Raw genomic sequence first — 21,792 nt, forward strand, 5'->3', positions numbered from 1 at the left:
ACTTCATAGTTAGTCAGGTTAACCACTTCAGCCCCAGAAGGATTTACCCCCTTCCTGACCATTGCACTTTTTGCGATTCGGCACTGCGTCGCTTTAACTGACAATTGCGCGGTCGTGCGACGTTGCACCCAAACAAAATGGAGGTCCTTTTTTTCCCACAAATAGAGCTTTCTTTTGGTGGTATTTGATCACCTCTGCGGTTTTTATTTTTTGCGCTATAAACAAAAAAAAGAGCGATAATTTTGAAGAAAACACAATATTTTGTACTTTTTGCTATAATAAATATCCCCATTTTTTTTAAAAAAAGCCAATTTTTTCTCAGTTTGGGCCGATATGTATTCTACATATTTTTGGTAAACAAAATTGCAATAAGCGTATATTGATTGGTTTGGTTATAGCGTCTACAAAATAGGGGATAGATTTTACAGCAATATATATATATATATATATATTTATTTATTTATTTTTATACTAGTAATGACGGCGATCTGTGAAAAAGCCACAAGTCTGGTTCAACCAAAAAAAAAATATACAATCCCATATACACACAGTTGATCCAAAGGAAGGCAAAAACATTCAGCTAAAGACGTCAATCTTGTCCTTTTTTAGTTAATATTTAAACCTAACCTGATCTCGGAAGCAGGCAGGGGTCCATCTCTGCTGTGGGCATCTGAAGCCCTCCTGTATTTATTTAGGGAATTGGTGCAGCTGGCTACCCAGCATGCACCCCTTGATCTCACGCCTGCGCTGTAATGTCCACTGCGCGGCTCTCTTTTCATCCTGACACATTGCTATAACAATGGCAGCCTCGGGGGGGAAGTTGCCGCCCCCTTGCCATAGCAACCTGTCAATTTTAAGAAAATCCCGGTCAAGTCACGCGAGATTTCGGTATTAGCCGATTTCTCGTGTACTCCTGGGTTAGATGACGCTGATATCCTAGGAGTCCATGGGAATCGCTAGTTACGTCATCGCCTAGGCAGCCGGAGCTGGAAGTGCTCCATACAATAAGGAAAATGGGGCATTTACAAAAAAAAAAAAAAAAACACAAAAAACTATTTGCCATTTGAAATTATAGATGAGGATGGGCATTGGATTGATGACATGTTAAAAAAAAAAAAAAAAAGTGGCATTCCGCTTTAATGTCTTACAAAAGGCTTCACCTTTATTTTAATGTAAGGGAAAACGGAAGGGGGCAGCAAACTAAGTGCAGTATTAAGATCACCTTGATTTATTAAGAAAAGACAATGAACAACTCGCATGTATTGTAAAAGCATACTGGCACATCTGATCATCCATATCCATAGCAGAGTGTTGAGGCTTTCCCTTGTAATTGCTGGCAACAATCCACTTGGCAGATGAAAGTAGCGGCCGAAGGCCACGGTAACCAGCATGGAATGCAGGTGGTGCTGAACCGGAAGTGACATCAGTGTGGGGAGCTTTGCTCCCATAGATGGGGGGGGGGGGCGGTAACACATTTTGAAGCTTATGCTCCTTCCTCAAACCTGGACTTCGGCTGCTACTCTGTTATCTGCCAAGCGGATTGTGCAGCGCGAGTGCCGTATCCCACCAGGAATTGCAGGGGGGGGAATCGTAAACGCTCTGCCATGGATTATCAGATGTGCCAGTTTTTTAACATACATGAGAGTTGCTCATTCTCCTCTTAGTAAATTAAGGTGATATGCTTCACTTAGCGTGGCGCCCCCTGGTGTTTTCCTTTACAAAAGGCTCCATCTTTATTCTATTGTAAGACATTAAAGCGGAATTCCACTTTTTTTTTTTACTTTTTTAACATGTCATCAATCCAATGCCCATCCTCCTCTATATTTCAAATGGAAAATCGTTTTTTTTTTTTTGTTTTTGTTTTTTTTTGTAAATGCCTTATTTTCCTTATTATATGGAATACTTTCCTTTCCCAGAGTTTTCAGAGTCTTTTTGAGGTGCTGCCTCTGTTGCCATTAAGTCGCCTCTTTTATGGGACTCAATATTTGTAGACATTGTGTTTTTTTTTTTTTTTTTTTTTTTTAAGTAGAAGCTTTTAAGAGTATCCTAGATTTCTCCAGCTCAATCTATTTATTTTATTATACAAGTCTCTGACCCCCCTAAGGCAGGGGTCTCAAACTGGGTAGCCCTCCAGCTGTTGCAAAACTACAAGTCCCATGAGGCATTGCAAGGCTGACAGTTACAAGCATGACTCCCACAGGCAGAGGCATGATGGGACTTGTAGTTTTGCAACAGCTGGAGGGCCGCCAGTTTGAGACCCCTGCTCTCTAAGGTTTCATTCACACGAACGACGAGGCCCGTAGACTGCGAATGGGCCGTTTCTTTGCATCTTGAGCCGCCAGCTGCTGCATGCCGGCAGCCCATGTAAGTGTAGCCACACATATCCGTCCATTGGGCGGCAGAGCTTTCTGTGCTGAGAACGTGTGCTTCCAGCATAGTGACCTATAGCTGCCTGTGGTGGCTCTTGGTGTGTTACTAATGGTTGGAAGTCGGTTAGACCGGATCCCAATCAAGTGACCACTGCGACAGCCAATCACGGTGGTAACCTGATCTGGAACTATCCTTCTTGCCCCCAGGGTGTACAAACTTTATTAAAGGGATGGCAGGAGGGGGTTAAAAGAAAGGGAATGCCCATCCTTTTTTAATGCAGAGGATAACGGCCAGGGTCTCGGAAAGCGTCTTGCCAGTAAGGGAACCCAGCTGGTCCCAGTTGAGTGCTGAGAGTCGTTCCCATGAAAATCTTGTTCAGCTTTATTATATGGTTTATGTAATATCTGCAGTGACCCAATTTTCAGTATAACAAAAGAAGGGGTTCACCTAAGGAAACCCCGGTCGGACTTTGAGGCACAGCAAACCAGAGGGATAGTATACAATATAATACATTTTATTCAATACAAAAATACATATATATTGTGAAAAGGACATTAACAAAAACATCTAAAAATCATCTATATAAAAAAATATATATGATGTGAGCCCCAATGTGTCTACGCGTTTCGTTATAACTTCTTCAGGACACATTCAGGTTTCAATTAATGCAGAGAAAAGGAGAAAGGTCTCGCTATCTTGCAGACATGCTCTCATAAGACCGAGTAAGTTCATTATAAAAGTGTATATTTCCACTGTAGGTGCAGGAGACTTGTAAAAAAGGTAAGTAGCCGTCAGCTGTGGTTATAGAAGTCCTAGTTATAAGTGCATTCGAAGTAAGGGAGCCACACAGGTTGCTAACAAACCAAAAGGGATAAATATCCAAATCCCTGTCTGCAAGATAGTGAGACCTTTCTCCTTTTCGCTGCATTAATTGAAACCTGAATGTGTCCTGAAGAAGTTTTAACGAAACGCGTAGACGCTTTGGGGCTCACATCATGTATATTTTTATATAGATGATTTTTATGCTTTTGTTCATGTCCTTTTGACAACATATATGTATTTTTGTATTGAATACAATTTATTATATTGTATACTATCCCTCTGGTTTGCTGTGCCTCAAAGTCCGGCCGGGGTTTCCTTGGGTGAACCCCTTCTTTTCTTTTGACAATCTATACGGATGTGGCCATAGGAGTGTTTTTCTTTTGTTTTGTTTTTTGTCCAATTTTCAGTATGTGTGGCATTCTCCGGCTGTGCCGTCCCCGTGTTCTGACACTATACAGATACGATTCGGTGAAAATCCCTCATATATGCATGTTCTGTGGAGGGTTCGGGGTATATTCTGGCTGTGATTGGTTCATCATCATCATCATCATCATCATCATTCCAGGGCCTTGCCTGTGATTTGAATGTGATTTCACCCCCTTCATACCCCCACCCCCCCACCCAACCCTCTACATATTCCCATCATCCTAACATGCCGTGTGCTCTTCTTCCAGCTTACCCTCACCATTCTGCGACAGACTGGGGGTCTGGGCATCAGCATAGCTGGGGGCAAAGGCTCCACCCCCTACAAGGGAGATGATGAGGTGAGCAACTCGGCGGGTGACTTGGGACACTTAAAGCTGAACTCCAGGTGCAAAGACTTTCATCGAAAATACATTTCTCTATAGCCAGAAAAAAAAAAAGCATTTAAATCCAGTCTGCGTATATTTAAAGTAGGTTGTAAACCCGTACATATACCTAGTAAAGTGTCTGGCGTCAGGTCATACACAGGGATTATTTTTATACGTGATTTATATAGCGCCAACAGTTTACTCCGTGCTTTACAATGTATAGGGGAGACAATACAATTACAGTACATTTCAATACAGAAGGTACAGGAGGGCCCGGCTCGTAGAGCTTACATTCTAAAGGGAGGGCATGGTGGTACAAAAGGTAAAAGCTGCAGAGAATGATATGATGGGGGGTGGTTTGGGGACAGTTGTTAGGTGGGTGTGGGATAGGCTCCCCTGAATAAATGAGTTTTCAGGGATCTCCTAAAGGTGGACAGGGTAGGGGCTGATCGGACATACTGGGGCAGGTAGTTCCAGAGGATGGGAGAGGCTCTGGAGGAGTCCTGAAGGCGAGCATGGGAGGAGGTAACAAAGGAGCCAGAGAGCAGGAGGTCCTGGGACGATTTGGGCGATAGCTGCAGATGAGGTTGGTGATGTAGATGGGGGGGCGATGTTTCAGGGATGAAACAAATCCTCCTACATGAGGTGTATCTGTTTTATCTGCAGTCTTCTCTACAGCCATTCAAAGTGCTGAATTTAACAGCTTGTCTGAGAGTTCAGAAAAAAAAGTGGGCGGAGAACTGAGGTTACACTCTGCAGAGCCCAGTGAGGAGAGCTCTGGGAGCTGATTGGAGGGAAGAGAGACACCCCTCCCTCCATACAACTCGCAGAAACAGAGCTGAGGCTGTCACTCTGGTGGAAGTCCCTCCCCTGTCACCATTTTTCTCTTGGTGTCAGGAAAACTTGTCAGAAGTGATTCATTCTGATGGCGGAGGAAGGAAGCAGCAGACAGAAATGACAATTAGTCCTCTTAATTAAGATTTCACACTATAGAGCAGTGATGGAGAACCTTGGCACCCCCCAGATGTTTTGGAACTACATTTCCCACGATGCTCATGCGCTCTGCGGTGTAGTTGCACATCATGGGAAACGTAGTTCCAAAACATCTGGGGGTGCCAAGGTTCTCCACCTCTGCTATAAAGCGATATGCTTTATTCATATTTCATGTCTGAGGTTTACAACTGCTTTAAAGCCAAAGTTCAGGTTTCCTATCGTTTGCTTGTTTAGGCCAAATAGGGCCATGCAAAGCATTATGCATATCAAAGTGATTGGGCAGAGCTGTGGGAGGGACCCAGCAGGCCCCACCCTCTACAGACTACAGGAGGGGGGGTGGTCACATGACTAGTCACCCTGCACATGAAGAGAGCAGCAGTGAGCCGTCTTTATTACAGGAAGTCCCACACCGGATTACTGCTCAGAAATACACAACGCACACCAAGATTCAATAAGAATAAACGTGAGGAATGGATTTAGACGATATTTGCTTATTCTGGAGTTCAGCTTTAGTTTACAGAACTGTGTTCATGCTTGGAAAAAAACCATAACCGTATACTGCCAAAAAACCCGAACGGCAGCCGCAGGTGACTACTCTTTGTATATGTAGTGCTTTGTGGTAAATGGACAGACATGTTCCTGAATGGGCAAGAGAAATGTACAGTGCACAGCTGTGTCCATACATTCAGTGTGGGGAACTGCGAAGTACTGGCTGAACATTTCCAACATTGGCTGGCGACTTTTTAAAAAAATTTTTTTAACAGTGTATGCCAGCAATTGAGCAACCACACACATTGCAATCTGATTGTACAACTTTAGATCAGGGTCTTCCAAGCTACGTCCCGCAGGCCCACATCCTGCCGCCTACAAGATCGAATCCGGCCTGCAGCTAGTGTCAGTGCTATTATCCTCAATGGGCACAGATTAGAGATTCAGGGCTGCCTATGAGGTCTTCTCACCTTCAACCCCCCCTCCACCCACTTGGCAGAATTTCTCTATGGTACATTGGAGGACACAGCCTCCCCATATCATGGATGCATTTGAATCCCCCACCTTCAGGAGGCAGACGCTGGGTGCAACCTAAAACTAAAGCAAGCCCAGGGGATGTCTCTCTGATGGTGGTGGATGTCTAACCCTCCACCCCCACCCAGAAGAATGTTTCCTTCACTGCGCTGTCATTGTCCCCTTTTGTTGGTTTCTAAGACCGCCGACTTCTTGGGAGCCAATAATGTGCTTGCCTCAGCACTCACAGAAGGATGAGACTTTCTCCATCCAGACCTAGTCCACCGCCCGCTTCCCACCCTGCTCCCTACAGCCACACCACAAGCCTTATAGTGGTAAGAGGGGACCCTGATATAATAGGGGTCTCTGATGGGGACTCATTGTAAAGGGGGCTTTAAGAGGGGACCCTGATGGGGACTCTATTGTAACGGGGGCTCTAATGGGAGCACTGGTGTAAGAGGGGACCCAGATGTAATAGGGGCGTCTGATGGGGACTCTATTGTAAAGGGGGCTCTAATGGGAGCAATGGTGTAAGAGGGGACCCTGATGTAAAAGGTGCCTCTGATGGGGACTCTATTGTAATGGGGTCTCTAATGGGATCACTGGTGTAAGAGGGGACCCTGATGTAATAGGGGATTCTGATGGGGACTCTATTGTAACGGGGTCTCTAATGGGATCACTGGTGTAAGAGGGGACCCTGATGTAATAGGGGATTCTGATGGGGACTCTATTGTAACGGGGTCTCTAATGGGAGCACTGGTGTAATAGGGGCCTCTGATGGGGACTCTATTGTAAAGGGGGCTCTAATGGGAGCAATGGTGTAAGAGGGGACCCTGATGTAAAAGGTGCCTCTGATGGGGACTCTATTGTAATGGGGTCTCTAATGGGATCACTGGTGTAAGAGGGGACCCTGATGTAATAGGGGATTCTGATGGGGACTCTATTGTAACGGGGTCTCTAATGGGATCACTGGTGTAAGAGGGGACCCTGATGTAATAGGGGATTCTGATGGGGACTCTATTGTAACGGGGTCTCTAATGGGAGCACTGGTGTAATAGGGGCCTCTGATGGGGACTCTATTGTAACTGGGGGCTCTAAAGGGATCACTGGTGTAAGAGGGAACCCTGATGTAGTAGGGGACTATTGTAATGGGGTCTCTAATGGGAACATTGGTGTAAGAGGGAACCCTCATGTAATAGGGGCCTCTGATGGGGACTCTACTGTAACGGGGGCTCTAATGGGATCACTCGTGTAAGAGGGGACCCTCATGTAATAGGGGCCTCTAATGGGGACTCTATTGTAACGGGGTCCCTAATGGGAGCACTGATGTGAAAGGGACCCTAATGCAGAAGGAGTCCTGATGGGTGACCCTGATAATACAGTAAGAGGGACTCTGGTGGGTGACCCTGATGTAAGGTGAGATTCATTTTATAAAACTCATATTTTTTTTTTTGTAACCTAATGTTGCCCTAGTACTGAAGACAATGCTTTAGAATCCACTTAGATCTACCAAAAATGTCGTGCCGGGGCCTGCCTGACTGCATACAGATTGAGTTTAGGTAGGTCCTCATTTAACATTGTTTTGGTAAATCTAAATTTGATTGTACAGAATTTGTATGGTCAGATTGTAATATGTGTGGCGAGCCTTGGACTACTCCACTGTTATGAGTCTTGTAGAGATATCAGATGTCGGCCACCTAGTCGTGAGTTTTGTGTCTTTTCTTCTACATTGTCCGTCTAATGTGTGCTTCCTGTCCGCTCACAGGGGATTTTCATATCCAGAGTAGCAGAGGAAGGTCCAGCGGCACGAGCCGGTGTGCGAGTTGGGGATAAACTTCTACAGGTAAATGAAGAACTACAGACCCATAAGGAGATACAGTAAAGCCTTCAATTGCGAGCATAATTCATTCCCAGAAACATGCTTGTAATCCAAAGCACTTGTATATCAAAGCTAATTTCCCCATAAGAAATAATGGAAACTCAAATGATTCGTTCCACAACAGTTTATTCTTAAATCCTTCAGATTCTAGCAATGTGATCGGTTGTGTAACCATAAAATGTCCATCCACTAATGGAAGCCTCCACAAGGGGGATTAGAAGCAAAATACAGCAGGAGCTCCAGAGTATAAAAGAGAAGAGAGGAGCCTCTAAGTGTAGTAATATGGTTATATTTAATGAAGTTACAACATTTAGCAACTCACATGGTTGATGATTAACAACTTCAGCCACTGAAGATTTTACCCCCTTCCTGACCAGAGCACTTTTTGCAATTCGGCACTGCGTCGCTTTAACTGACAATTGCGCGGTCGTACGATGCTCTACCCAAACAAAATTGACGTTCCTTTTTTTCCCACAAATAGAGCTTTCTTTAGTGGTATTTGATCACCTCTGCGGTTTTTATTCTTTGTGATATAAACAAAAAAAGAGCGACAATTTTGAAAAAAAAGCAATATTTTTTACTTTTTGCTATAATAAATATCCCCGAAAAATATTTATATAAAAAAAAAAAAATTTTTCCTCAGTTTAGGCCGATATTTATTCTTCTACATATTTTTGGTAAAAAAAAATCACAATAAACGTATATTGATTGGTTTGCTCAAAAGTTATAGCGTCTACAAAATAGGGGATAGTTTTATGGCATTTTTATTATTAATTTTTTTTTATTACTAATGGTGGTGATCTGCGATTTTTATCATGACTGCAACATTATGGCGGACACTTTTGACACCATTGTCATTTATACAGCGATCAGTGCTATAAAAATGCACTAATGTAAAAGACACTGGCAGGGAAGGGGTTAAACATAGGGGGCGATCAAGGGGTTAAGTGTGTCCTAGGGAGTGATTCTAACTGTGAGGGGTGGGCAACCACTGACGTGACAGTGATCACTGCTCCCGATGACAGGGAGCGGTGATCTCTGTCCTGTCACTAGGCAGAACAGGGAAATGCCTTGTTTACACTGGCATCTCCCCGTTCTGCCTCTCCGTGACACGATCGCGGGCCCCCCCGGCGGACATCGAGCCCGCGGGCATGGTCATGGAGTACACGGCGGGTGCGCGTGTGCCCACAATGCCGTCATTTAAAGGGGATGTACCTTACGCCCATTTGCCCAGCCGTGCCATTGTGCCAACGTACATCGTCGTGCGCTGGTCGGCATGTGGTTAAACCAGGCACATCGAAATATGCAGACATCCGGGGTAAAGCTGACCATATAGACCGTCCCTCCGCACTGCCGGCTCTCACCGCTGTCAGTCTGCAGTCATGACCGGGAAGACTACCCTGCAGTAGAGCGATCTGAAAGTGAGGCGTGGAGCGCAGCATGGAAGGGATGACGTCAATTGCAGTGCGGAGGACGGTCTATGTGGACAGCTTTACCCCTTGATGCCCGCATCACTTAGATGTTCCTGTTTTAATCACCAACCATGTGACTGGTTAAATGTTGTACCTTCATTAAATGTAACCATATTGCTACACTTAGAGGCGCCTCTGTTGTGTTTTATACTCAGTTGTGACATGACGCTACTTGTATATCAAGTCAAAATTTGTTTAAAAATTTTGCTTGTCTTGCAAAACGCTCTCTAACCAATTTACTCTCAAACCAAGGTTTTACTGTATGGGAAAGCCCGGGCAAAATATTAACCCCTTCACCACTGCCTAACATATGTGCGGCGGCAAGAGGGTGGTCTTTAAAGCCCCACACGCTGCGCACGCGCCTCGCTGGGCGGCCTGTTTCTGCTGCTGAAAGCGCACACACCGCTTGCCCCCAGCACACAGACCGAGCTGTGCAAGACCGCTCTTGGTCAGCGCTAATGATCGGCAGCCAGTGAGACAGGCTTCTGACTATGAGGACAGCCAATCACAGTGGTCACATGATCGGCCGATCTTTCCAGTCCCACCTGGCATTCAGAACTTTTCTTTTTTAAAGGGGTGCCGGGGCGGGTGGGAAGGGGTTAAAATAACACAAGGATATCGGCTGTTATTGATCGGGTCAGTGATCACATTTGCAATTAAAGTTGACCTATAATCTGTTAGCTTAAAGCAGTATTAAACACATAAACAAAAATGTAATATATTGCAGCTTACCAATCGTTAGATGTGGGGGCTGCATTCATTTTCCGGCTGCAGTAGCTTTTTTTCCCCCTTTGTTTCATCTGGGCAATAACACACGCCCTTTATTAGAGCCGCCCCCCCCCCCCCCCCCCCCCACTCTGGATGAAAAAGTAAAGCAGGCACCTTGGGACAAGCAGCATTGTCAGTCTGGGGGAAGGGAAGTGTTATGCCCCATACACACACAATGAGATTATCAGACGAATGATCGTTCGTATTTTTTTTGCATGCTAATCTCAGATCGAATCTGATGAGTTTACTTAAAGCGGAGGTCCTCCGAATTTTTTTTTTTTTTTTTAAAGTCAGCAGCTACAAATACTGCAGCTGCTGACTTTTTAAATAAGGACACTCACCTGTCCAGGGCGCCGTGCATGTCCGATAGCATAACATTGAACTGTCCTGATTGGCTCTCGAAAAGCTCTATAGTAACGATCCGATTATCGTACGATCGCTTCGAAAGCAGTATTTTCCTGCACGATTTTCTGATCGTGTGTATGGGGCTTTAGGCTGCATTCGCACCTGAGCGTTTTCCGCTCGTAAAACGCCCAACAAGCAAAATCCCGTTCATTTCAATGGCCCCTGTTCATTCACAATTGAGCGTTCTGTCTCCTTAAGCAAAAGGCCTGAAGCTCAAAATAGTACATGAGCTTCTTTTTTTGGGCAGATTACAAGCGGTTTTTTACATCGGTGACCTTCTGACCTGTGCAAAAATCGCGCGACTTTCCGCCTGAAAAGATACGCTCAGGTGTGAATGCAGCCTGAGACTAGCAGATTTAGATGGACTTGACTAACTAATTAAACTCCAGCTAACACTTTATAAGTAGTTACAGCATTTTTTTATTCCCTTTTTTGGCATTAAGGTTTTACATAAATGAATAAAAGCTGATAATTGTAAGCACCCCTGTCCGTGGTAAATGGCTTGCCTCAACCCTCTAGCTGTTATTTTGTCTGGACAGCTTGGTCTGCTAAAGTAAGTGGACTTACTGGCAGAATTATCGGTTAAAAAAAAAAAAGTTAAAAGTGGATGTAAACCCGAAATTTTTTTTTTTTTTGATGTCATAATGTAGAGTATAAGATTTCCTATCATTTGAGCCCAGTCTTGCCACAAAGAGTTAATCCAGCTCTGAGCAATCCTCTTTTATTGTTCAGTGAGATAAAACTTGACAAACTGAGAAAAACTTTGTCAGCTCCTCCCCCTTGCTGTGAGTGACAGGTGATTTACATATCTCGTGCACTAGCCTAAGACACAGGCATTATTTTTTAATTCCCTCCCCCACTCCTTTCTTCAGCAGCTCTGCAGGGATTGGCTGTTCCACACCTCATCATGATTTGGTATGCTGAAGTCATGTGGTGACTTTCCTGTCTTTTCACTGGATGTTAGAGATCATAGCAGAAGTTCAGTATAAGAAATACACAGGAGAAAATGCATATTGACAAGGGGAGTGTAGAGGTGGGCGGGGAGTCTACTGACATCACGACTCCACCCACCGATCTCCAGACAACAGACCCGCCCACAGAATCTGCAGTTTTTCAGGTCTCATAACAGACAGAGGGGAGACATTTGACAGGTAAAGATACATGCACGAGGCGTGTATATCCTTATAGATAACCCCTATGGCAGGAGTTTAGAAAGGATGACATTGGGTTTACATCCACTTTAAATTAAAAAAAAAAGAAAACAAATGCAGCCACATCTAAGAATTGGTAAGCTGCAGTTCTTGTAAATTTTTGCTTTTGAGTTTAATACTGCTTTAACTACTTGACCGACTGCTACAGTGCAGGCTGTCTGCACAGAATCCTGTATATATCAGTGATTCTGCATTTCCGGGTACTGCACCCGGATGTGCTGTGATTCGTCGAAGCACATGCCGATCACCGGGTCCCGGGCCAATGATTGACTGCTGGCACCCAGTGATCGGCTCTGAGCTTCCCCGAACACTGCTCTGTGAAAGTAAACAACACAGAGCTGTGTTCCGTGGCAGGGGATCTCGTTGTTTGTTCATTTCTTGCTAAGCAACAACTAGATCCTGGGTAAAATCAGCACACGGTACACACATATACACTTGTTAGGCACATGTTTAACCCCTTATAACCCCCTAGATGTTAACCCCTTACTGCCCAGTGTCCTTAGTACAGTGACCATAGCGCCCAACTGTCCCTGATTTGGAGCAATGTCCCTCTGTCCCTCTTTCCTTGTCGTTTGTCCCTCATTTTGGTCTGATCTATATAGTTGTATATAAAATGCACTTTTTATCTTTCAAAAAGTGTTTCCCAGTGCTAAACCTTCCATCCAATTTCTAAATTGCTGCATTTGTACTTTTTTAAAAGCCAATATAAAGGAATAGTGGTGGTAAAAAAAAAAATTTATTTAACCACTTCCATACAAGGCATTTTCACCCGCTTCCTGCCCAAGCCAATTTTCAGCTTTCAGCGCTGTCCCACTTTGAATAACAATTGCGCGGTCATACAACGCTGTACCCAAATGACATTTTTATCATTTTTTCCCCACTAATAGAGCTTTCTTTTGGTGGTATTTGATCACCTCTGTGGTTTTTATTGTGCTATAAACAAAACAAGAGTGACAAGTTTGAAAAAAACACAATATTTTTTACTTTTTGCTATAATAAATATCCAAATTTTTTTTTTTTTTTAAACAAATTTTTCCCTCAGTTTAGGCCGATACGTATTCTTCTACATATATTTGGTAAAAAATATCGCAATAAGCATATATTTATTGGTTTGCGCAAAAGTTATAGCATCTACAAAATAAGGGGATAGATTTATAGCATTTTTATTATTTTTTTTTTTTACTAGTAATGGCGGCGATCTGCGATTTTTATCGTGACTGCGATATTGCGGCGGACACATCGGACAATTTTGACACATTTTTGGGACCATTCACATTTATACAGCGAATCCGTGCTAAAAAATGCATTGATTACTTTATAAATGTGACTGGCAATGAAGGGGTTAACCAGGAGGGGGCGCTGTAGGGTTAAATTTGTTGCTAGGGAGTGTTCCTAACTGTGGGGGGAGGGGACTCACAAGGGGAGGAGACCGATCGGTGTCCCTATGTACAAGGAACACACCATCGATCTCCTCCCCATCTGACAGGACGTGGATCTGTGTGTTTAAACACACAGATCCACGGTCCTGCTCGGTTACCGGGCAATCGCGGGTGCGGGCACGCGCATTGGGACCCGAGCGATGCGGCATGCGCGCCCCCTGGGCTGCCTGGAAGGCTGCGCCTTCATATGACGGCGGCCCAGAACAACAGCTGCACCGTCCCGCCGTCTTATGACGGCGGGCGGGCAGCAAGTGGTTAATCCTTTTTTTTTGGTTAATTCTCCTTTAAGGGGGTGTGTCCTATGCCTACATACGTTTGTTAGTAGGTGTCCCTCATTCTCATCTCAAAATGTTGGGAGGTATGCAGTGACCGTGCATATTATTAGCACTGATCACTGTAATAATGTCACTTATTATTATTATTTTTTTTTTCAAAATTGTCAGTCTTTTTTCGTTTATATAGTAAAAAATAAAAATGCAGAGTACCACCAAAAGAAAGCTCTATTTGTGTGAAAAAAAAATCATATACTTTTCGTTTGGGTGCCGTGTTGCATGACCACTCGATTGTCAGTTAAAGCAACGCAGTGCCGCATAGGAAAAAATGGCCTGGTCGTGGGGGCGAGTAAAACCTTCCCGAGTTAAAATGGTTGTAAACCAAAGTATGGCACAACAAAAAACAAAAATTAAAGGAAATCTGCAGGCAATATGTAAATGTATAAGGACATTATCGGTTGTCCTCTATTTTGATGTCGTCTGGTTTTCTACCAGGTGAACGGCGTCGAGCTCCGTAACGCAGAACATCATATGGCGGTGGAGGCCCTGCGCAGTTCCGGAACCTCCGTATCTATGACCGTACTGCGGGAGAGAATGGTGGAGCCTGAAAACCCCATCACAGTCACCCCGCTGCGGCCAGAGGACGATTACAACCCTCGGGAAAAACGCGTCGTCATCCCCTTTCCGGAGGAAGAGGAGGAGTGTTTGGAAAGCGTTAAGGAGCGAATCTCCGCCTGTCTGATGCGCAATGACAAAGGTCTTGGATTCAGCATTGCTGGTGGTGTGGGGAGCACCCCGTATCGGGCTGGAGACACTGTGAGTACTTTCCACTGAGATTCAAATTAGTGGCGGTCTCCTTTAAAATCCTGTCCCTTTTTCCAAAGGGCGTCCATGCACTTTCCTTTTTTATTGAAATAACCATTTAAATTTGCAGTGCTCCAGTCCCAAAAAATAATTGAAACCACTGACCACTCTGATAAATACGTGTCAAGTTATGCCTGAGCGGTTTTACTTAAAGTACATGTATGGTCAAGACCATCTTAGCAGTAGGAAAAGTTTTTTGTGTTTTTGTTTTTTTGTTTTTTGTTTTTTTTATTGGGGGGGGGGTGACGTGACGTGACAGAAGGGTATATTACAATTAATTTCCTTTTCCATACTCTCCAAACTGTGGCCGGATGCGGCTCTTTGCTTTATCTGGCCCTTTGGGGCACTATTTCATTCACTGACGCCATCGAAGGGGCACAGTTCCTCCCAATGACACCAGCGATGGTACACAATTCCTGCCAATGACACCAACAATGGGGTACAATTCCTCCCAATGACACCAATGAAGGGGCACAATTCCTCCCAATGGCATCAGCAATGGGGCACAATTACTCCCAATGACACCAACAATAGGCCGCAATTCCCAATAACTCCACCAATCGGCCGCAGTTCCCAATGACTCCAACAATCGGGCACAGTTCCCAATGACTCCAACAATCGGGCACAGTTCCCAATGACACCAACAATCGGGCACAATTCCCAATGACACCAACAATCGGGCACAATTTCCAATGACACCAACAATCGGGCACAATTTCCAATGACACCAACAATCGGGCACAATTCCCAATGACACCAACAATCGGGCACAATTCCCAATGACACCAACAATCGGGCACAATTCCCAATGACACCAACAATCGGGCACAATTCCCAATGACACCAACAATCGGGCACAATTCCTCCCAATGACACCAACAATCGGGCACAATTTCTCCCAATGACACCAACAATCGGGCACAATTTCTCCCAATGACACCAACAATCGGGCACAATTCCTCCCAATGACACCAACAATCGGGCACAATTCCTCCCAATGACACCAACAATCGGGCACAATTCCTCCCAATGACACCAACAATCGGGCACAATTCCTCCCAATGACACCAACAATCGGGCACAATTCCTCCCAATGACACCAACAATCGGGCACAATTCCTCCCAATGACACCAACAATCGGGCACAATTCCTCCCAATGACACCAACAATCGGGCACAATTCCTCCCAATGACACCAACAATCGGGCACAATTCCTCCCAATGACACCAACAATCGGGCACAATTCCTCCCAATGACACCAACAATCGGGCACAATTCCTCCCAATGACACCAACAACCGGGCACAATTTCTTCCAATGACACCAACAACCAGGCACAATTCCTTCCAATGACATCATACAATCGGTCACAATTCGCAATGACTACAATAATGGGGCACAATTCCTTCCAATGACACCAGCGATCAGGTAGAGTTCCTCCCAATGACACACAAGGCATTTTTTACTCTCTGAAGCTGGGGCATTTTCTACCCCCCAATGGACACAGTCCGGCCCCCCTAAAGTTTGGAGGACAGTAAACTGGCCCTTTTTTATTAAAGGAACTCCCCTGAAGTCTGGGTAATGCCCTCTTAGACACGAGCCCCCATTGGAAGATACCCCCCCCCCCCCCCCCCCTTCCTGTTTTTGTGACATCTCTAAAGTTTTGGTCTTCCCATCACTTTCTTTGCTGGGGACAGTGTTCTTCCTCACAAATAGAATGTGTGGATCTCCAAAACTAGAAGAAGGTTCAGAGCTTTGTCCTTTAGTCGCCTGGCAGTCGGTTGAAGTGACATGGTGAGCGGTGGTGGGTTATTGTGTCTTCATCTGTTTTTGTTTACTGAGCTGTTGAATAGGAACAGGTGGGCACGTCACTTGTATAGGGGAATCGGGGGGCTGCTGTCACTCCAAGTGCTACGTGTAGACATGTTGCGAAAAAAAAAAAGCCCCTAATAGCTGAACTTCGCAGTATGGATTGCTCGGCATCTTCCCTATTTCACTCTGAAGTGTCTGGAAATATCTGCCGCCGTCATACGTCTTCTCCTGCAGCTTTACTGCCATCCCTGCAGCAATGTCTGTTCTGTCTGCAGCATGGATTTATACTGGGTACATCTAGCTAAACCAAAGTCCCGGGGCTGAAAATAGCTTCCCCCTGTTATGTGACACCTGCCCCCCCCCCCTGGCCATTTACGCAGACCTGGAGTTGGGGTATTTTTGGAAGGCTGATGAGCATGGCTTCGTCCCGTCTCTGGAGTCACAGCCCAGGAGCCGGCTGATTTCTGTCACCTCTTGTTTTATATAAAACCGTGCCATCTCTCATTCTAGGGTATATTCATCTCACGGATCGCAGAAGGCGGAGCCGCTCACCGGGACGGGACCCTCAGAGTCGGAGATCGGGTCTTGTCAGTAAGTAGCCTCTACTGTTGTCTGCCAATCCCAGCGTACAGATGTGCGCCCCCCTCTCCTCCTTCTTCTGGTAAAGCAGATTGGCGAAATACATTTGTAACATGTTCTGTACAGTATATATCTGGTTTTTGGTACTTCTACTAGATCTGGATGTACACCTTCGGTATTGTTCATGTGGTAGCCCTGTGCCTGTCAATGTCTGAACATTCAATGAACAAACACAGCACTCCATGTGCTTACAGTTCCTCCATGTTATCTGGTACGAATTGAATGCTTGTCATTGGGTGATTCAGAGATATTGCAAAAGCCTAAGGACCAAAAGAGAAGAAAATCAAGGCTATAATGACTTGATGCCATACTTATTCTGTTCTTCTCTCTTGTTCTAGTATCCACTGTGTGGCCTGGCAGTGAGGAAAGGGAATATAATTCTGGGGTTCATCATTAGAAGGACCAACAGCATGAGGAAGGAGGTCCTGATTCCTCTATATAGATCTTTATATCACTAGAGGGATCACCAGCAGAAGGAAGGAGGTCCTGATTCCTCTATATAGATCTTTACATCACTAGATGGATCACCAGGAGGAGGAAGGAGGTCCTGATTCCTCTATATAGATCTTTATATCACTAGAGGGGTCACCAGTAGGAGGAAGGAGGTCCTGATTCCTCTATATAGATCTTTATATCACTAGAGGGGTCACCAGCAGGAGGAAGGAGGTCCTGATTCCTTTATATAGATCTTTATATCACTAGAGGGGTCACCAGTAGGAGGAAGGAGGTCCTGATTCCTCTATATAGATCTTTATATCACTAGAGGGGTCACCAGCAGGAGGAAGGAGGTCCTGATTCCTCTATATAGATCTTTATATCACTAGAGGGGTCACCAGCAGAAGGAAGGAGGTCCTGATTCCTTTATATAGATCTTTATATCACTAGAGGGATCACCAGCAGGAGGAAGGAGGTCCTGATTCCTCTATATAGATCTTTATATCACTAGAGGGGTCACCAGCAGGAGGAAGGAGGTCCTGATTGCTCTATATCGGTGGTCATCAACTCCTGTCCTCAGGGCCCACTAACAGGCCAGGTTTGCAAGATAACTGAAATACATCACAGGTGATCTCATTTGCTGCTCAGTGATTGCAGTATTCTAGTTTGCATCTCCTCCAAGGTAATCCATAAAACCTGGCCTGTTAGTGGGCCCTGAGGACAGGGTTGATGACTACTGCTCCATATAGATCTTTTATATCACTAGAGGGACCACCAGCAGGAAGAAGGAGGTCCTGATTCCTCTTTATAGATCTTTAAGTGGAGGGCCACCCTAAAAAAAAAAACATTACATCAAAATGTTCCTAAAAATCTGGAGAAAAAAAAAATATTTTTTTTAACTTACCTGAAATGGCTGTTGCTAGGCAGATCTTCCTAACCTGCCACTTCCTACACCGCGGTGATCTTCAGTCTTCTCCTCCTCGTGTTGTCTTCTGGGGAATGAGGCGCGGTGTGTTCTGGGAACTGTGTGTCCCACAACACAGCGCGCCCCATTCACAAATCACTGCGCGACTCGCGCATGCGCAGTAGGGAACTGGCAGTGTAGCCACAAGGCTTCACTGCCTGTTTCCCTTAGTTAGAATAGCGGCGCCGGTGTTCTGCCAAGAAAGTTCGCCTCGGCGGATAATGACCCCCCCCTGTACGGCGCAGCCCTTGTGCAGTATGAACATCAAGGGAACCTCCGAAAATCTCCGAAGCTAAATAGCTGTAGACGGCACCTGCGCAATGAGCAGGACATTGTGCCCGACGCTGCCGCGCGCTCCCGATGCTCGTGCTACTCTGCAAGGGGCGGGTGTATTACTGTCATATCGTGGTAAGGGGCGGATGCTATAGAAGAGGTTGAATATTAAATTAAAGGGCAGAGCTGTTTGCACGAGCATCGGGAGCGTGCGGCATTGTCTGGTAGCATCGGGAGCCTCTGTTAGAATGTGGTGTTCATTGTGGTGTACAGCTGACTCTCAGCTGTGCATGTTCAGCTATTTTCGGCGGCTCTCTGTCAGGGAAACTTTTTCGGCAAGCTTAGTACTGCGCCTGCGCAATACAGGGGTGGTCCTTATCCGCCGGGGGGAACATTTTCGGCAAGACACCGGGACCTGAGAGCCGAGGAACGGGTAGGCCTCGGGCAGCCGACATCGCGGGCACCCTGGACAGGTAAGTGTGCTTATTAAAAGTCAGCAGCTACTGTGTTTTGTAGCTGCTGGCTTTTAAAAAATGTTTTTTCAGCTGGCCCACCACTTTTATATCACTAGAGGGGTCACCAGCAGGAGGAAGGGGGTCATGACTCCTCTATGTAGATCTTTGGTGAGACCTCATTTCGAATACTACGTTCACTTCTGGAGACCTCACTTACAAAAGATATTGATCAGATAGAACAAGTCCAGAGATGGGCAACAATTATGGTGAAAGGTCTGAGGGATGAAAAATATGAGGAGAGACTTGAACTTAAAGTGGAGGTCCACCCTAAAAAAAAAAAAAAAAAAAAATTGCATAAAAAATACCTAAAAAAATTGAGGAAAAAAAAAAAAAATTTTTAACTTACGTGAAATGGCTGTTGCTAGGCAGTCTTCCTAATCTGCCTCTTCCTACACTGTGGTGATCTTCAGTCTTCTGCTCCCCGCGTTGTCTTCTGGGGAATGGGGCGCGGTGTGTTATGGGAACTGTGTGTGTCCCACAACACATAACGTCCCATTCACAAAGCGCCGCGCCATGCCGCTCGCGCGTGCGCAGTAGGTAACTGGCAGTGAAGCCGCAAGGCTCCACTGCCTGTTTCCCTTAGTTAGAATGGCGGTGCCGGGACCCGAGAGCCGAGGGACGGGTCGGCCTCGGGCGGCCGACATCGTGGGCAACCAGGACAGGTAAGTCTACTTATTTAAAGTCAGCAGCTACAGTATTTGTAGCTGCTGGCTTTAAAAAAAAATTTTTTTCAGCTAGCCCACCACTTTTATATCACTAGAGGGATCACCAGCAGGAGGAAGGAGGTCCTGATTATCCTCTATATAGATCTTTATATTACTAGAGGGGTCACCAGGAGGAGGAAGGAGGTTCTGATTATCCTCTATATAGATCTTTATATCACTAGAGGGGTCACCAGCAGGAGGAAGGGGGTCCTGACTCCTCTATGTAGATCTTTAGGGAGACCTCATTTCGAATACTACGTTCACTTCTGGAGACCTCACTTACAAAAGATATTGATCAGATAGAACAAGTCCAGAGATGGGCAACAATTATGGTGAAACGTCTGAGGAATGAGAAATATGAGGAGAGACTTCAGGAACGTAATACAGTGCCGTCTGGAGGAAAGAAGAGACAGAGGACATGGCTGAAACCTTTAAATCCATGAAGGGGGTGAATAAGGTTCAGGAGGGCGGGATTTTCAATATAAAGCCAAGCTCCAGAACACAGGGATATAGGAGCTCAAACCATAAGGAGGAAAGTTGAAGACTAACCTTAGAAAGTATTATTTTACCAAAAGAGTAGTTGATGCTTCTAATAGACTTGCAGCAGATGTAGGCAGTCAGTCAACAGTAGTTTAACTTAAACATGCTTGGGGAAAAATCTAGATCTATACTCCGACAAAAAGATTACAGAAGAAAAAACAAAAAAAAAAGCAGGCAGACTTAATGGACCATGTGGTCTTTTCTACAGTCACTGTATTCTGTTTCTTTAATCCAGGTGGTGAACTGGACCAAGTCTGCCTTACTGTGAATAGCAATGACAGGAGGAGCCGCTGTCCATCAACACTCTTACCTGCCCCGCCATGAGGTGCTGCTGGTGACTGGGAGTCTGACGGGGCCTGTAATAGTGCTGACAGTGGTATCTCCGGTCACAGCGGGGCAGACTGGTCCCACTCACTGTCACTCGGATCATGAGTAATTCATAGACACGGCTGCTTTGGAACATGCGCTCAACCGGTGACAACACTACAGACGGTAGGTGAGCCCCGCAGATTGTTGCCACTAACAAGCTAGAGTAGGTCAGTGGCAGCAGCAATACGTATTCTTACCTGTTGGCACACAATTAATTAGAAACAAATTGCAAAGAGGAGGAGGGGGGGGGATACTGACACTTTTAATACTAACCAGACACATTTTAAGCGGCCCCATGATTAACCAAGTGATGGAAAATGTTTTAAGAGATCTACATATTTATATCACACAGTGTGGTAGTCCTGAATGGGATCCTCTGTAATGGATTTGGATTCTAGTTGCTATGAACACAATCTGGTCTTCACATTTCACTATTCCCTGTACTCAGTAAAAAGTTTTTTTTTTAACAGGCAGTAAATGTGTCACATGCAGGAGGAAAAGTTAATTTAGTAAACCTTTGTATAGAGTGAGATTGAGCCCAGTGCTGAGCCTCATGCTGTTCCTGTGGTCTGGAGCCTCTAAATATAACCAGTGTCTGCAGGAGATTTGGATCTTGATGTTGGGAACTCCTCACTCAGCAATGATGGTGTACAATTGTACATAGTGCTGTAACCCATAGCAACTGTCTGAAATTTTTTTTTATTTTTTGCAATTTACTGATAAAAAGTCAATTCTGATTGGCCAGTCTGAGTTGGCTATTGCCTCTTACGCTGATAAAGCAGATTACGAATTTAGTGAGGAGAGTTTTATTTCGTTTTAAGAACATAAAAAAAAAAAGATGGGAGCATAAAGCAGAACTATTGATACATATGAGTTTATAGCGCAAATTGGTCTGAGGGATAAAACACATCAGGGGAACGTAAAACAAAACTAAACTCACTCAAATAATTTATTTTGTCCCTCCCTTTCCCTTTTACAGACATGGAAACAAAAATTATTCAATTTTTTTTTACCATTTAGGCCCCTTTCACACTTGTGCCACTTGTCCTGCGACTTGGGACTGCAAAATTGCATGACAAGTCGTATCCCGTGATTTCCAATGAGTACCATTCATATCTGTGCGACTTCAAAGTAGTCCCTGTACTACTTTGGTCCGACTTTGATGCGAGTTGAGGTCCGTAGACCTCAAGTTTACACAGACATTCCCTGAAATCACGGTCGCGGCAGTGTGAAAGGGGCCTTCGGCTCGGTTT

At 45.0% G+C, this 21,792-nt stretch overlaps 1 protein-coding gene across 18 annotated transcripts in view; it reads left to right on the forward strand.

Annotated features, from left to right (window-relative positions):
* Window positions 1–21,792, forward strand: part of SCRIB (scribble planar cell polarity protein) — a 278,513-nt gene that overhangs the window by 143,540 nt on the left and 113,181 nt on the right. For 17 of the 18 annotated variants that reach the window (XM_073632382.1, XM_073632388.1, XM_073632384.1 and 14 more), the window contains 4 exons: window positions 3,867–3,956; window positions 7,744–7,821; window positions 13,920–14,240; window positions 16,611–16,691. In XM_073632382.1, coding sequence (XP_073488483.1) covers window positions 3,867–3,956; window positions 7,744–7,821; window positions 13,920–14,240; window positions 16,611–16,691 — 570 coding nt within the window. The remainder of the gene's footprint in view (window positions 1–3,866; window positions 3,957–7,743; window positions 7,822–13,919; window positions 14,241–16,610; window positions 16,692–21,792) is intronic. The other variant, XM_073632391.1, reaches the window with a different exon arrangement.

Source organism: Aquarana catesbeiana, linkage group LG05, assembly GCF_042186555.1.
Source record: "Aquarana catesbeiana isolate 2022-GZ linkage group LG05, ASM4218655v1, whole genome shotgun sequence".
In the NCBI taxonomy this organism is placed as follows: Eukaryota; Metazoa; Chordata; class Amphibia; order Anura; family Ranidae; genus Aquarana; species Aquarana catesbeiana.